This window comes from Chiloscyllium plagiosum, unplaced genomic scaffold (assembly GCF_037043375.1).
Source record: "Chiloscyllium plagiosum isolate Xiang-an unplaced genomic scaffold, Cpla_swu_hap1 HiC_scaffold_14, whole genome shotgun sequence".
In the NCBI taxonomy this organism is placed as follows: Eukaryota; Metazoa; Chordata; class Chondrichthyes; order Orectolobiformes; family Hemiscylliidae; genus Chiloscyllium; species Chiloscyllium plagiosum.
In genome coordinates, this window is record NW_028270152.1 from 62,396,353 (window position 1) to 62,410,309 (window position 13,957).

Here is a 13,957-nt window from a genome sequence, read left to right on the forward strand (position 1 = left end):
GATCATCCATTCCCTATTTCTCAGCTCCACCCAAATAACTTCCCTGCATGTATTTCCGGGAATATCCTCCCTCAGCACAACTGTAATGCTATCCCTTATCAAAAACGCCATTCACCCTCCTCTCTCGCCTCCCTTTCTATCCTTCCTGTAGCATTTGTATCCTGAATCTTTAAGCTGCCTGTCCTGCTCATCCGTGAGCCATGTTTCTGTAATTGCTATGATATCCCAGTCCCATGTTCCCAACCATGCCCTGAGTTCATCTGCTTTCCCTGTTAGGCCCCTTGCATTGAAATAAATGCAGATTAATTTATTAGTCCTACCTTATCCCTGTGTGCCCTGACTGTTTGACGCGCTTCTGTTCTCAACTGTACCGGTCTCAAATTGATCTCTTTCCTCACTATCTCCCTGGGTCCCACCCCCCACTTTACTAGTTTAAATCCTCCTGAGCAGCTCTAGCAAATCTCCCTGCCAGTATATTAGTCCCCTTCCAATTTAGATGCAATCCGTCCTTCTTGTACAGGTCACTTCTACCCCAAAAGAGATTCCAGTGATCCAAACATGTGAATCCTTCGCCCATACACCAGCTCTTCAGCCGTATATTCATCTGCTCTATCCTCCTATTCCTGCTCTCACTAGCTCGTAGCACCGGGAGTAATCCAGATGTTATTACTCTCAAGTACCTCTTTTTTTAAATTCCTGCCTAACTTTCTGTAATCTCCCTTCAGAATCTCAACCTTTTCCCTTCCTATGTCGTTGGTTCCAATGTGGACAATGACCTCTTGCTGGCCCCTCTCTCCCTTGAGAACATTCTGCACCCTCTCTGAGACATCCTTGATCCTGGCACCAGGGAAGCAACACACTATTCTGCTTTTTCGCTGCTGGCCACAGAAACGTCTGTCTGTACCTCGGACTAGAGAATCCCCTGGAATCCGACATACCTCTCGTTGCATTAGAGCCAGTCTCGATACTAGAAACTTGGCTGTTCGTGCTACGTTCCCCTGAGAATCCATCACTCCCTACATTTTCCAAAATAGCATTCTTGTTTGAAATGGGTATAGCCACTGAAGACTTCTGCACTAGCTGCCTATCTCTCTTACCTTTCCTGGAGTTAACTCATCTATGTGACTGTATCTGAGACTTTCCCCCCTTCCTATAACTGCCATCCATCACATCCCCTTGCTGTTGCAAATTCCTCATTGCCTCTAACTGTCTCTCCAACCGATTTATTTGATCTGATAACATTCGCAACCAACAGCATTTATTGCAGATATAATCCGCAGTACTCCTTAAGCTCTCTTTAAACTCCCACATCTGACAAGACGTACATATCACTCTACTAAAGGCCATTTTTGCTCCTTCACAATCTACAGACCCAGAAAATAACGCCGTCTTATTCATCTACAAAACACTGCCCCAGGTTAAATTAATAGTTATGACTTATGTTTTAAGTTTAATCAAGAGACATATCTCAAAAAACATATAATCAAGAACGAACCCACTCTACTCACTACTGCAGACTTTGTGTAGGCCACACTTAAAACAATTCACTTATCTGATTCTGTGCTGTGAACTTCGCCCAAACAGTTCCTTCAAGATCAGTTGTGAATTTCACTGTTTATTTGTTAATTTTCCCAGACACAATCCGATGTCCAGCAATACATGAATTCAAACAGCAAAGGCAGTAACTGTGCCTCTCCCTCTCTCTCTCTCTCTCTCTCTCTCTGCCCCCTCCCTCCTGCACTGACCTCACCATGTGCTTCCTTTGTCTGTTCTTCTCCCTTTTTAAAACTGCTGTTGTTTTGACTTTTATTTTCCAAAGTTCCAAAACAATGCAATAGCATATAAAACAGTAATTGCTGCTCCTAGAATTCAAGGAAATCACCTCCAGCACCTAAAATACCTCAAAAAAGGCGCAGCTGTTACAGCCAGAAATGTTCCCGTCCTCCATCTTGGATTACTCAGAATCCATTTAAATTGTGTGTAGAATAAGGCATATTTATACATGAAGCAGTCTTTTTTGGCCAAATGATCTTGATTCATTCTATATGCTGTGATCTTCTTTAGCAGGCAGATCAATTTCTGTACTTGGAGGACTGGGGTGAAGGTCTGGTGAATCAGAGCACCCCAGTGCTGTGCGTATTGGATATCGAGACTGGAAACATTTCTGAGCTTCAGGGGATTCCTGAACACATTTCCCCTGGGCAGGTTGGTGTTTTTCCTAGCTCTGTTATGTTTGTTCGGCTTCTAGAGTTAGTACACCAATCAGAGTTATGCTCTTCCAGAGGTGGCAAAGAACTTTAAGCACTCAACATGAAGTTCTATGATGTAGACTGATTTGTGTTTCTGATTTCTACCATAGAGTTAGCATCATCCCTTAGTTTAGGCTGTGTTCTCCACCTCTCCTCCAACCACCACCAGGGAGGAGGGAAAGTTATGGCATTGGTTATCCAGCCAAACTTGTTCATTCTTGAGGTACCTGGCTTAAACCAGTGGCGGTGTGGTTGCAGCTTCTCCCAGGTGAATAATGTGAGGCGCTGCAAGTTAAAATAGAAACTGATAGAATCAAATAACAGGAGAAAAATCCTTCTAAGAATTCAAAAAAATTCCATTCCTTTACAATAGAAAAGTAAAACTTTTCCTAACTGGAAACACTTGATTGCAGCCTCTGACAGTTTGTTTTGATTTTTCACCATTCTCAGTATTTTGAATCTTGATTATTTCCAGGGATAAGAACATTTGAATATACACAGAGCACGTGTTGGAGTTAGTATGTCAGTGCAATGTCAAATGAGACTTTTACAGCAGGCTGTTTACTATTTACTCTTGGTCGCTGGCTGGAAAGCAGATACTTCCCTACCGTCATTAAAAAATATACATGTATAAGGTCAAACTTGACACTGAATTTTATCAGTGGTAATAACAACTAAACAATTAATTTTCCTATAATGGCAAGATTTATCCATACTTTGTGGTGTCTTAGATGCACTCATTGTATTTTCTGCTGTTAGGCGCAGGCAACGTCCTAGCAGATATTTTCTGTTCCATTATGTCATTTGCGACATCAACAGTATATGAGTACTACCTTTTTCAGACATGAAGCTGTATGGAGGGAGTTGCAAATAGTTGCTGCCTGAATGCCTCGAACTTTCAAGTATAAAACCCAATAGCAAGAGCAGTGACAACCACCAGCGAGGGATTTTGCCATCTCTCATTCATTGTTGCAGAGCAATTCAGCTGAAGGACTGAGTATTGTACACCAAAGAAAATTTGGAACATTACAACACAGTCCAAGTCCTTCGGCCCTCAATGTTGTGGCGACCTGTAAAACCAATCTGAAGCCATTTAAACTACACTATTCCATTTTCATCCATATGTCTACCCAATGACCATTTAGATGCCCTTAAAGTTGGCAAGTCTACTATTGTTGTAGGCAGGCAATTCCACGCCCCTTCTACTCTCTCAGTGAAAAAACTATGTTTGACATCTGCCCCATATCTATCAGCCCTTAATTTAAAGCTATGTCCCCTCGTGCAAGCCATCACCATCTGAGGAAAAAGGCTTTCACTGTCCACCCTATCTAACCCTCAGATTATCTTACATATCACAATTAAGTCACCTCTCAACCTCTTCTCAACGAAAACAACCTCAAGTCCCTTAGCCTTTCCTCATAAGACCTTCCTTCCATACCAGGCAACATTTTAGTAAATCTCCTCTGAATTGCTTTCAAAGCTTCCGCATCCTTCCTATAATGGAGTGACCAGAACTGTATGCAATACTACAAGTGCAACCGCACCAGAATTTTGTACAGCTGCAGCATGACCTGATGACTCTGAAACTCAATCCCTCTACTAATAAAAGCTAACACGCCATATGCCTTCTTAACAACCCTATCAACCGGGTGGCAACTTTCAGCAATCTGTGTACATAGACACCAAGATCTCTCTGCTCATCTAAACTAGCAAGAATCTTACCATTAACCCAGTAAGCTGCATTTCTGTTACTCCTTTCAAAGTGAATCAGCTCTCACTTTTCCGCATTAAACTCCATTTGCTGTCCAGCTCTACAGCTTATCTATGTCCCAGTAACCTGTAAATCCTTTGGCACTGTCCACAACTGTACCAACCTTAGTGGCATACGCAAATTTACTCATCCGTCCTTCTATGCCCTCACCCAGGTCATTTATAAAAATGTCAAACATTTATAAATGTTTTTGTAATTTCTTAGTATCATTTTCAGTTGTTTGAAGTCAATTGGTGAACTAGACGCTGGTGTAAAAATGCTGATTCTTTTTTCCTTTGTCAGTTCAGGTTTAAAAAAAGGTTCAGCTGTCTTATTGAAGCTGTGTCAGGTTAAATCCTTTCTCTTAATGCAAGGAAATTAAGTTTCAAAGAATAACCTGATTGAGATGCACCATGAAACCATTTTGCATTAAATAATATGCAAATAAGTTTGAACATAAATTTGAGTGAAAAATTACTTCTGAAAAAGTTGTATTGATATCTCCAAGAATTTGGAGGCTGTAGGTATACTTGCTCTCTGTCAAATGATGTGGCACCATAAGGTAATTGACCTGTTGCTGTGTTCCCAGGCGATCTGGGCCCCTACAGACAATGGCATCATATTTGTTGGCTGGTGGCACATACCCTGGCGATTGGGTCTGAAATACTGCACCAACCGAAAGTAAGTTACTGAGTAATGTCTGTTATGCAGTGCAAATAGTATTTTTTTTAAAGTCTTGAAATGCCTGGACAAACTGGAAATTTGAGATGGATTTTTATGCCTAAGTCCTTTCACTTTAGCAATTCTCCAAAGCCAATCAAACTAGGAACAGTGCCATCATTTCCTATTCCCATCAAAGGTTTAATGTTCTGATTGTTATCCATTTGTTTGGATAATGGTGCACACTGAGGTTCAGTGTTGGACATCACTGAAAGTGCAATACCGTTCAAGTTCTTTCGATAGAATATGTTGCTCTCTGAGCATCAGTAGGAATTGATAACAATTGACTTTTACAATATACCACAATGACAAAGATAGCAACCAGGGAATTCTCAGCCCTTCTATGTATGACATAAAGGGGGCCTCAGAGTGGCCTTTCCCCATTGACCCTTTGTGACAAGAGGTCCTAGCTTGGTATATTATTGAGCATCTAGCCATGGACCTTGAATTGTGCTAGTCTGCAACGATTCGTTAACTGTGGACAACTCTTTGGACTAGAAGACCAAAATGTTTCAGGCAGGCTGAACAGCACCTCTCATCAAATCATTGTCCTCCAGCAGCAGTCATGTTTGTTTCAGGTTGCATACCTGGAAATGGCCCATAGAGTACAGTCTTGCACCAGGGAGCCACACGTGATTAAATTTGACAAAAATCACTGCATCTTTTCCAGATGTTATTTGCAAAGTCTTTTCTCACCACTGGCAAGTCACATCTAGTTTTTTTGTTTGAAAGTTCGGGTGAGCAAGATTGTGTCCAATAACTTTGACGGTCTGCTCAGGGAATAGGCTGCACCATTCCCTTCTCCTACAGGGTCTTGAAGACATTGCATTTGGAAAAGTGTGTTTATGTCGTTATGATCCCAGCAAAACAGAAACAATTCAAGCTATCTAATTAATACACAAATTGAAAGACTTTTGAACACATGGCTAAACAAAGTTGCATCTAAAACCAAACACCATCACTTTATAATTAATTGAAATCCAAAGATATTTCTTCCCTACCAAAAATGTAAGTTTGACTTAGCTGCTGCTTTTTTAATTCTGGACCTGAAAGCTGTGAGGCAATTTCATTTGACTAATCACACAACTTTCTCAGATTTTTGATAATGTGCTGACTTCCAATCAAACACTCTTGGTCTGGAAATTTGTAAACTAAACTCTTCCCCTGAGGTAATTATTCCCTAACTCTTCCAAACAAACTCCTTTTTCTAGTAGAAATTGTACTTGCATCTGACTTCAGTCTAGTCTCCATTAAAATGCCCAAAAGATTTTGAACAAATTTTTTAAAAGCTTGCTAGCTTTTGAAAAGCAAATGGCTTAAACTGTCTTCCCTCGTAAACACCCAATTAACACTTTTGTTCCATTGACACTTTAGGGCATACTGGTTTAAAATCATGGTTCCGAAACAATTGACTAAGTTCATTTTTAAGATCAACATCCAAGTGCTCCTTGTTTGAGGCATTTTTATTTTCTAAAAAATTCCTTTTATCTCAATTTTTATGTTATGTTAACACTAGTAATATATTGCGTTATATGGCAATCACATTTTACATAAATCCACTTGCATCATAGCATTCAGTTTCTTTCAAATGTGCTTTTGATAAAGTGTCTGTTTTTATTTTCTTTTACAGACGTGTAGTTAGTTTTTAAAATGTATGACTGGAGAATTAACCTTTTCCAAATCAACCCACTTATCCTGGAAGTTTCCAAGAAAAACATTTATGCATTGTGCCTAGAATAATTGACATTTCTTTCACATTGTTTGTGATAGATATTTCAAAATTATGTAGAGCTAGCACAAGATTCTCATTCTTCACTGTTGAATATTTCAATTAGCATGGAGTCAGGTTCTTCAAAAAATAACTGACCGGTTATTCAATCTCCATCTAGTGATTTTATGGTAAAATAGCTCCCAGACAGATATTATCTCCATTGGTGGTGCTGCTACCTTGTGTGAGGGCAAATTTTTTGAACGAGTCAGGTCGTTTCCCAAGAAAAATATCAATTTCATCCGTAGGGGTTTACTTCACTACTCTAACTACTTCTCATTTATGAAGTCACTCTTTAATCCAACTCTGTATAATGGGAAGTGTTTGTATCATACATGCGTATCTTCAATTAATATTCTCCTTCATTATCCCCTCTGGAAAACAAATAATATCTTCAGCCCAAATCGGTAACAGACTTCCTCCAGTTTCCCTCAATATCTTTGTTTACCTCCTTGATTTGTAGTGTAAAGGAATACCTTACCTTTTTAAGATAAAATACTTCGAGCTCCCACTGGCCTGACTGTCCTCTTCAATATTGGAAGACTAATATTTTCATGATAGTAACGTGTCTCTTTATACTACTGCTGCAGTTTTAATACCCATTTCGTTTTCAGTTCCTCCTTTTCTGAAGATTCTTTAGACAGTCTTATTTGGTCTTCCATTTAACCTCTGACAATTAGCTTTGGTATGTCCAGTCTTATTAAAATAGAAATATGTTATTTTCTTTATATCACTTTTTTCTTTTATTACTTTGGCATCCTTGTTTGTCCCTAAAACTAATACCCATTCCACCTGCAGATTTTTCCCTTCTTCTGATTTCCTTGAGTATAGCAGTGTGACCATTTCCCTACCACTGCATGATGTAGATATTTACCAGAACTATTGCTTCTCTGATCATTACCCTTGACAGTCCTTTAAGTGAGTTTTTAGCTTTGCAGAAATGTTAGCTGTAAATGTTCCTGTAATCATAATTATCTTATGTTCTCAAAACTTTTCACTTGTTTTACTAATCTAAACCACTGATCCTACAGCATTTGTTTTGAGCTGGCAAAGTCTCAAAATGCCTGATTAGGTTTGTTTCTTATGGTAAATTCCAATTGATAAGCTTTAGGAACAGTAAGTATAACCTTCTTAACAGTTGCATAAATTACAGAGAGCTCTTCTGACAAATTGGTGCACACAATCATAGCTGTACCTGTTAAAATGCTTTGTTACATCAATGTACAATCTTCTTTCAGCCACTTTTATCCAGCTACCTTTTCAAATGAGGTGAAATATTTTTCTACTCCATGCTCAGTAAGTTTCGGCACTAAGAATTTAAATGAAATCAAAGTCCTCATTGGAATCAAAATCATCCTCTCAACTATTTTTTTCTTATCTTTAAGCTTTTCAGTGGCCAACTCATTGTCTAATTACCCAATCTCTTTGGAATTCAAGCTTTTTAAGTCCATCTTCTTTTCCGTTAGTCTCTGTTTTTCTCTCCTTGCTTTCCACTTTCCTGTTTTCTCTCTTTGTCATCTCTTTCTCTTCTAAATCCTGGTTTTATTTTCATTTCTAGCTGTTTCCTAGCTAATTTGTGCTGTGACATCTCGATTTTAGATATCCTTATTCTAAATGTCAGATAATAATGTGAAGCATCTTCCTCTGACGCAATCCTGCTTTTACCTTCAATTTATTTGTTAACTCTCTCAGTTTAGCCTCAGTCAATGATTGCACATAATCTACTCCTCTATCTCCTACATCCAGAAAATTTAGTGACATTCAAATCCATTTTCGAAATCTGTGTAATTAATTTAACCACGACAAAGCTTATTTGTATTAGGCACCTCCACATACTAATCTTTAAAATAAACTCAGATCCCTCTTAAATTCTGAACTCTGATCTCTGCGTGATCCACCACGTTATCATGCCCAGCTGATGTTACCCCTGGGCAAGTCAGATCCAAAAATGCAATCTGGCTAGATAGATTCATTTTTTGTTTTAAAATGATAGTCTTCCAGCAAAGTGTAAATACTCAAGGCTATACATTTTGGTTTTGCCAATAAAACAGAAATTTATTCCACAAAACATATTTTAAGAGAGAAGGCAAGCCTAGTTAAATATGTATATCATGGTTTAAAGGTTTCAAAACAATTTCAAACTCTCTCTGCAAAATTATAGAAAATAAAAGGGATGTATAAATTAGCTAAATTGTGATTTCTATTGATCCCTCTTAAGATTAACAGGCAAAAACAAAACATCAATGTTTAGTTGTCTGTAACATTATAACATATAATTCTTATTTGCTCGAGCAAATTTAGGATAGTTGACAATTAACTTTCAATCAATCTGTTAACTAACAAAATTACAAAGATGAATATATACTCAGAACAAAGTAACCTGAATTACAATGGAGGTACATGTTTTGGGAACTGTAAAATTACCAAAGCCTTGCAAAGGGACACTTGCCTAAGATCTGGGCTGAGGTACAGGCTGAGATGGAGCACAGTATGTTTAAAATAAAAACAAAACTGCTTCCTTATAATCAGTAGGTCTGACAGTATTTGTGGAGAGTCAAACATTTAACCTTTCAAGATGGTGACTTACTTTCTTCAATATCAGATGTTATGTTGCATCTAATTTGACATTTTTGAAGCTGACATCAAGAGTTTGGAATTGAAGGCTGGTTAATTTGACAGCATGGGTATCTGTCATTTTGAGAAACTCAAAAAAACATGCTCCAGAAGAGCTGTGAGGATATGAAACTGAGTCTTTCGGAGCAGCACTTTCAGCATGTTGTTCAGAGATGGAAAAGAAAGTTTAATGTGTTCGATAGTTGTCAAAGTTAACTCACAATGCGCCTAAATGTTGCAAACAAGCTAAAGCCTTCCAGCATTATTACCTCAGTGCATTTCTGATGTATTTAGAAAAATATTGAAGAAACACAAATTGGATCTTAGCCCCTGCTTCTTATTGAGAAATGTGCATCTTTCAGACTGAAAGGATAGGCTGACAACCTTCTTCCAGGAATTTATCAATAATACTCTGTAGCTTTGCATAGTGACAGCAGTCTGGTCATGATGCATGCTGAAAATTCACTGTGCGTGGAGACTCAAGATGCAAACTTAATGGTGCTGTTAGAGGATTAGACTGTTATCAGGGTTCAGTTTTATAAAGGAGAAAGTGAGGACTGCAGATGCTGGAGATCAGAGCTGAAAAATGTGTTGCTGGAAAAGCGCAGCAGGTCAGGCAGCATCAAAGGAGCAGGAGAATCGACGTTTCGGGCATAAGTTTTGATGCTGCCCTGACGTGCTTGGCTTTTCCAGCAACACATTTTTCAGCTCTGATCTCCAGCATCTACAGTCCTCACTTTCTCCTTTATAAAACTATAACCTCATTCATTTCTGTTTCTGTATCAGATCAGTGCTGTACTATGTGGACCTAAAGGGGAACGAATGTTGTAAGTGATTTTTCTTAGTCACATTGTACACGTTAGTTGACTATGAAATACTTGGCAATTTTAATTCTTGGCAGTTGCTCCACATGAAGAAGTGTTCGAGTAGGACATTTAAATCTAGCATAACCCATTCCCAGGAGCCTGATAGCCCTGCTATGACTCATTCCAGGCACCCTTTTAGGCCTAATGTAGCTTATTCTCAAGTGTTGTTTAGAAGTGAAACCTATTCCCAGCAGCCTGTATAAATTCACTATAATCCGTGACAAGAAACCTGTAGTTTAGGTGAAGCGCAACTCGTTCCCAGCAGCCTGTTTTAGGCCCCATGTAACTCATTCGCTCCCATATTCACACTATATAAATTACATTTAGCTACCCGGGTATTCCTTGAGAATTCAACTCAATTGCAGAAATGTATCTGAGATCGAAGTGTAAATTTTAATGCAACTCAATAACTATATCTGATAATCTGCATGACTTGTTTTCAAATGCTATTCTGCCCCAACTCTCCAAATATCTGAATATAATTATTCTTGACAAATTGAGATGCTTGTGTGAATTCTAATTTTTGAATCTGCTAAATTATTGTTTACAGCGCAAATTTCTTCAGGAGTACATACTGTGCGTTCTCCACGCCTTAGTCTTGACCAGCATTATTTAATTTACCTGGAGGGTAGTGATGTTGGGACCCACCATCAGTGTCACAGCTTATCCTTGGTCAGTATCTTCCTCGATGTGACTGTAAATTTGTTCAAAGAATCTTATGAATAAGTAAATATTTTCCAGCTTTCTAAAATATCAGAAAACATTTGAATATTCAACATTGCCTATTTTAATTCTGGGAATACTCAACAATCAAAATTGGACAATTATACAAAACTTGATCTTGTTACCTTACTCAGATACAAGATTATAAGCCTAAAAACTTCAAGTGAGTATTTTTGTCTTAAATTGCAAAAGTACAAGTCAGGTAGTTGTTAAAAAAGAAATTATTTAGTTCATTTATCATGAGCAAATGACCAAATATTTCATAGAGAGGAAGACAGATTCTGGTTCGACACAGGAGGAGCAAAAGCTTAGTCAAAGAGGCGAAACCGGATGCACCTCCTGGCTGTGCATCCTGATGAAGGGCTTTTGCCCGAAACGTCGATTTCGAAGCTCCTCGAATGCTGCCTGAATTGCTGTGCTTTTCCAGCACCACTGATCCAGATTATGATTCACTTTGTCAGTTTTTCGTACAATGCTAAATTTCTAGCCAGCATGTCATATCCCCGATGTCCTCTTTGATGTCGCTGTGGATCACAAGTTGCATGGGTTGGACTTGATCTTTCCATTGGAAAATAAATTGTCAGCACTCACAATGATCCTTTCTCACCTTTAGAGTGTTGACAGTAATGGAGAAGAAACTTAAAATATGTTCCTGACTTGTATTAAAACTGACCTCGTGATGGTCATCCCCAAATGACTAGGATGATGAATTAGTAATGTTACAAATGCACTGAGGGATAACTGTGCAATAATTGAAATAAGTGAGTTTTTTAAGCTTGGTTCCTGGGCTAATTGTCACTGGTGAGGCTAGTATTTATTGCCAACTGGAATTGCCATTGACAAATTGCTGGTCAGCTGCCACCTTAAACTGTTGCAGTCAGTCTGAAGTAGGTACACTGTTGTTAGGAACTGTTGTTGTAACGAATCACATAATTTTTTTCAGTATAATTTGGACAAAAAAATAACATCAACTGTGGTGAAAGTTGTGGATTATCCAACTGTGGGTGAGTGATGAAAAGTTTATCATTTTATTAGTTTGAAAAATAACAGCCTTCTTAAGGCTGCAGATTGTACCTGTACTGTTCTAGAGGCACCAGATACTTTACAGTATCTTGGAGCCAGTTTGCACATTTAGGTCTGGAATGTTATTGTCAACAGGCCATTTGGCTGTGTTTTTTAAGCACATTTTCCACTAAAGTCACAGGACAGCGTTCAGCACCAGAAACCATGGCATCTTCTTGCTCCCATACCTGGCAGCACCACTGATGAATGTTGTCACCTCTGCTACCTGTTATGACTGAAATCACACCACAGTTTAAAGAATGAACTTAGTTCCTAGGTTCATTAATTCACAATATCATTATTGTGCAAAAAATACATTGCTACATTGTAATAGATGTAGCAGAGTAGACTTTCAAATTTTATTCCTTATACTATTTCTGACTTCCTGTTTCTCAACAAGGAGGGCTGAAACCAGTTGAAAGAATGGGATTTCTAAGCAAGAAACAATAGAAATCTATTTAGTTCTCCTCTCCAGTCCTAGTAGTCATGTGATACAGTGATAATGGATTTATGGACTAATCAGGGCAATCAATCACCATCTATTAGTAAACAACAGATTCAAAAAAAGAACAAGAAAAACCCCACTTGTGAGCACTTATTGAACTATTGATCCAAATTGATCTCCTTTCTGGCGGGTGTGCTACAAATGAACACATTTCACGAGGGAAATAACTCATTTACTGTATCTCATATTCTGTATTTTAGTATCTGAAAATATCTTGACATGTGTTACTTTTTTTTCGCATTTCAAGTTTACTTAAGTAAATTACTAATCTGATAAGCCTGAACTTGATTGGAACCCAATTCTTTCTTTCCAAATCAGTCCCAGATATCAATATGATATTTTTTTCTTGGAAGGTTGAGAAACCGTTTGGTCAGTTGGTATATTCCTGAGCAGTACATATATCTATCTCGATATAATTAACCTTAACTACAACTGTGGAGCAGAGCAGTTGCTATACCTGCCCTAGAGATTTTCTTTTCTTCCAACTCTGAATATACAAGTGGATCCTGTTTCCACTATGATTTTAAAAAAATCCCCACTGGGGAATAATTCCTCTGTACGCTCTGTGCAACAAAGGCTGAAGCCTATTGTTAGGGAACAAACCTACAGTTTTGTTACATTGAGAAAATAATCATCCACTGAACATTGAGAATTGTTAGACATGAATTCAAATTGATGGTATTACATGTATACTTTTTAAAATAATAACAAATGTATGTTTCAGATGGATTTACTGGCATTTACTGCTCTGACCTGGCGCTGAACTGCTGGGCAAGGGATAGTCAAAGGGTCGTGATTGACACAGCTCAGAGAAGCAGAAAGGTAACTGGGTTATCATTGTATAGGACCAAATAGAAAAGGAGCATAAAATCAGGTTGATAATTGATGTTAAAGGAAGCGTTTTGTAATTTTTTATTCATTCATGGGATGTAAGCATTGCTGGCTGCCCATCCATGATCACTCCAGGGAGTAGCTAAGGATCAGCCACATAACTGTGGGTCTGGAGTCACAAGTAGGCCAGACTGGGTAAAGGCATCAGATTTCCTTAAACAGCATTAGTGAACCAAATAGATGTTTTCCCCTAATATTACTATTGGTTTTCATGATCGTCATTCGACTCTTAATTCTCAATGATGGTATTTGCATCTGGTTCCCCAGAACATTATCCAGGCTTCTAGTCTTCCAATAATACCACGAGGCCATTGCCTCCTTGCTATAATGTGAAAGCCCTGCATATCACCAGAAGGTTCCGGTAGTGCTGCATGTAAAGGACCAAATGGAAAGGATTGGCAACTTCAGGAGAGGATTGAAAGAATTGTGGAAGAATAGATAAATTAGCAGTACAATCCAAAGAAGAAGAAAAGAGTAATGTGCCCAAGTGCATTAGCAAATCTTGTGCTAAAAATCTTCTTAATTAAAGTTTTTGATGATGAATCTTCATTATTGGTGAGATCATCCAAAAGCACAGGCACAGTTTTCACACATCCTTGATGACACCAAACTCTACTTCACTATTACCTCTCTCAACTCCTCCATCATTGCTAAACTATCAGACTGCTATTCCGATATCTAGAAATAGATGAGTGGCGATTTCTTCCAGTAAAAAATTGTAAAGGTTATAGCTGTTGCTCCTGCTCCTTTTCCTAGCTACCCACGTGACCCTGAGATGAGCTTCTGACTGCATTTGCACCATCGCGAAGA

At 38.4% G+C, this 13,957-nt stretch overlaps 1 protein-coding gene across 6 annotated transcripts in view; it reads left to right on the top strand.

The window, feature by feature from the left end:
* LOC122559105 (acylamino-acid-releasing enzyme-like) overlaps window positions 1–13,957 on the top strand; it is a 64,409-nt gene that overhangs the window by 17,616 nt on the left and 32,836 nt on the right. For 5 of the 6 annotated variants that reach the window (XM_087994493.1, XM_087994495.1, XM_087994490.1 and 2 more), the window contains exons 7-12: window positions 2,065–2,205; window positions 4,589–4,680; window positions 9,887–9,927; window positions 10,517–10,638; window positions 11,633–11,693; window positions 12,981–13,078. In XM_087994493.1, coding sequence (XP_087850619.1) covers window positions 2,065–2,205; window positions 4,589–4,680; window positions 9,887–9,927; window positions 10,517–10,638; window positions 11,633–11,693; window positions 12,981–13,078 — 555 coding nt within the window. The remainder of the gene's footprint in view (window positions 1–2,064; window positions 2,206–4,588; window positions 4,681–9,886; window positions 9,928–10,516; window positions 10,639–11,632; window positions 11,694–12,980; window positions 13,079–13,957) is intronic. The other variant, XM_087994491.1, reaches the window with a different exon arrangement.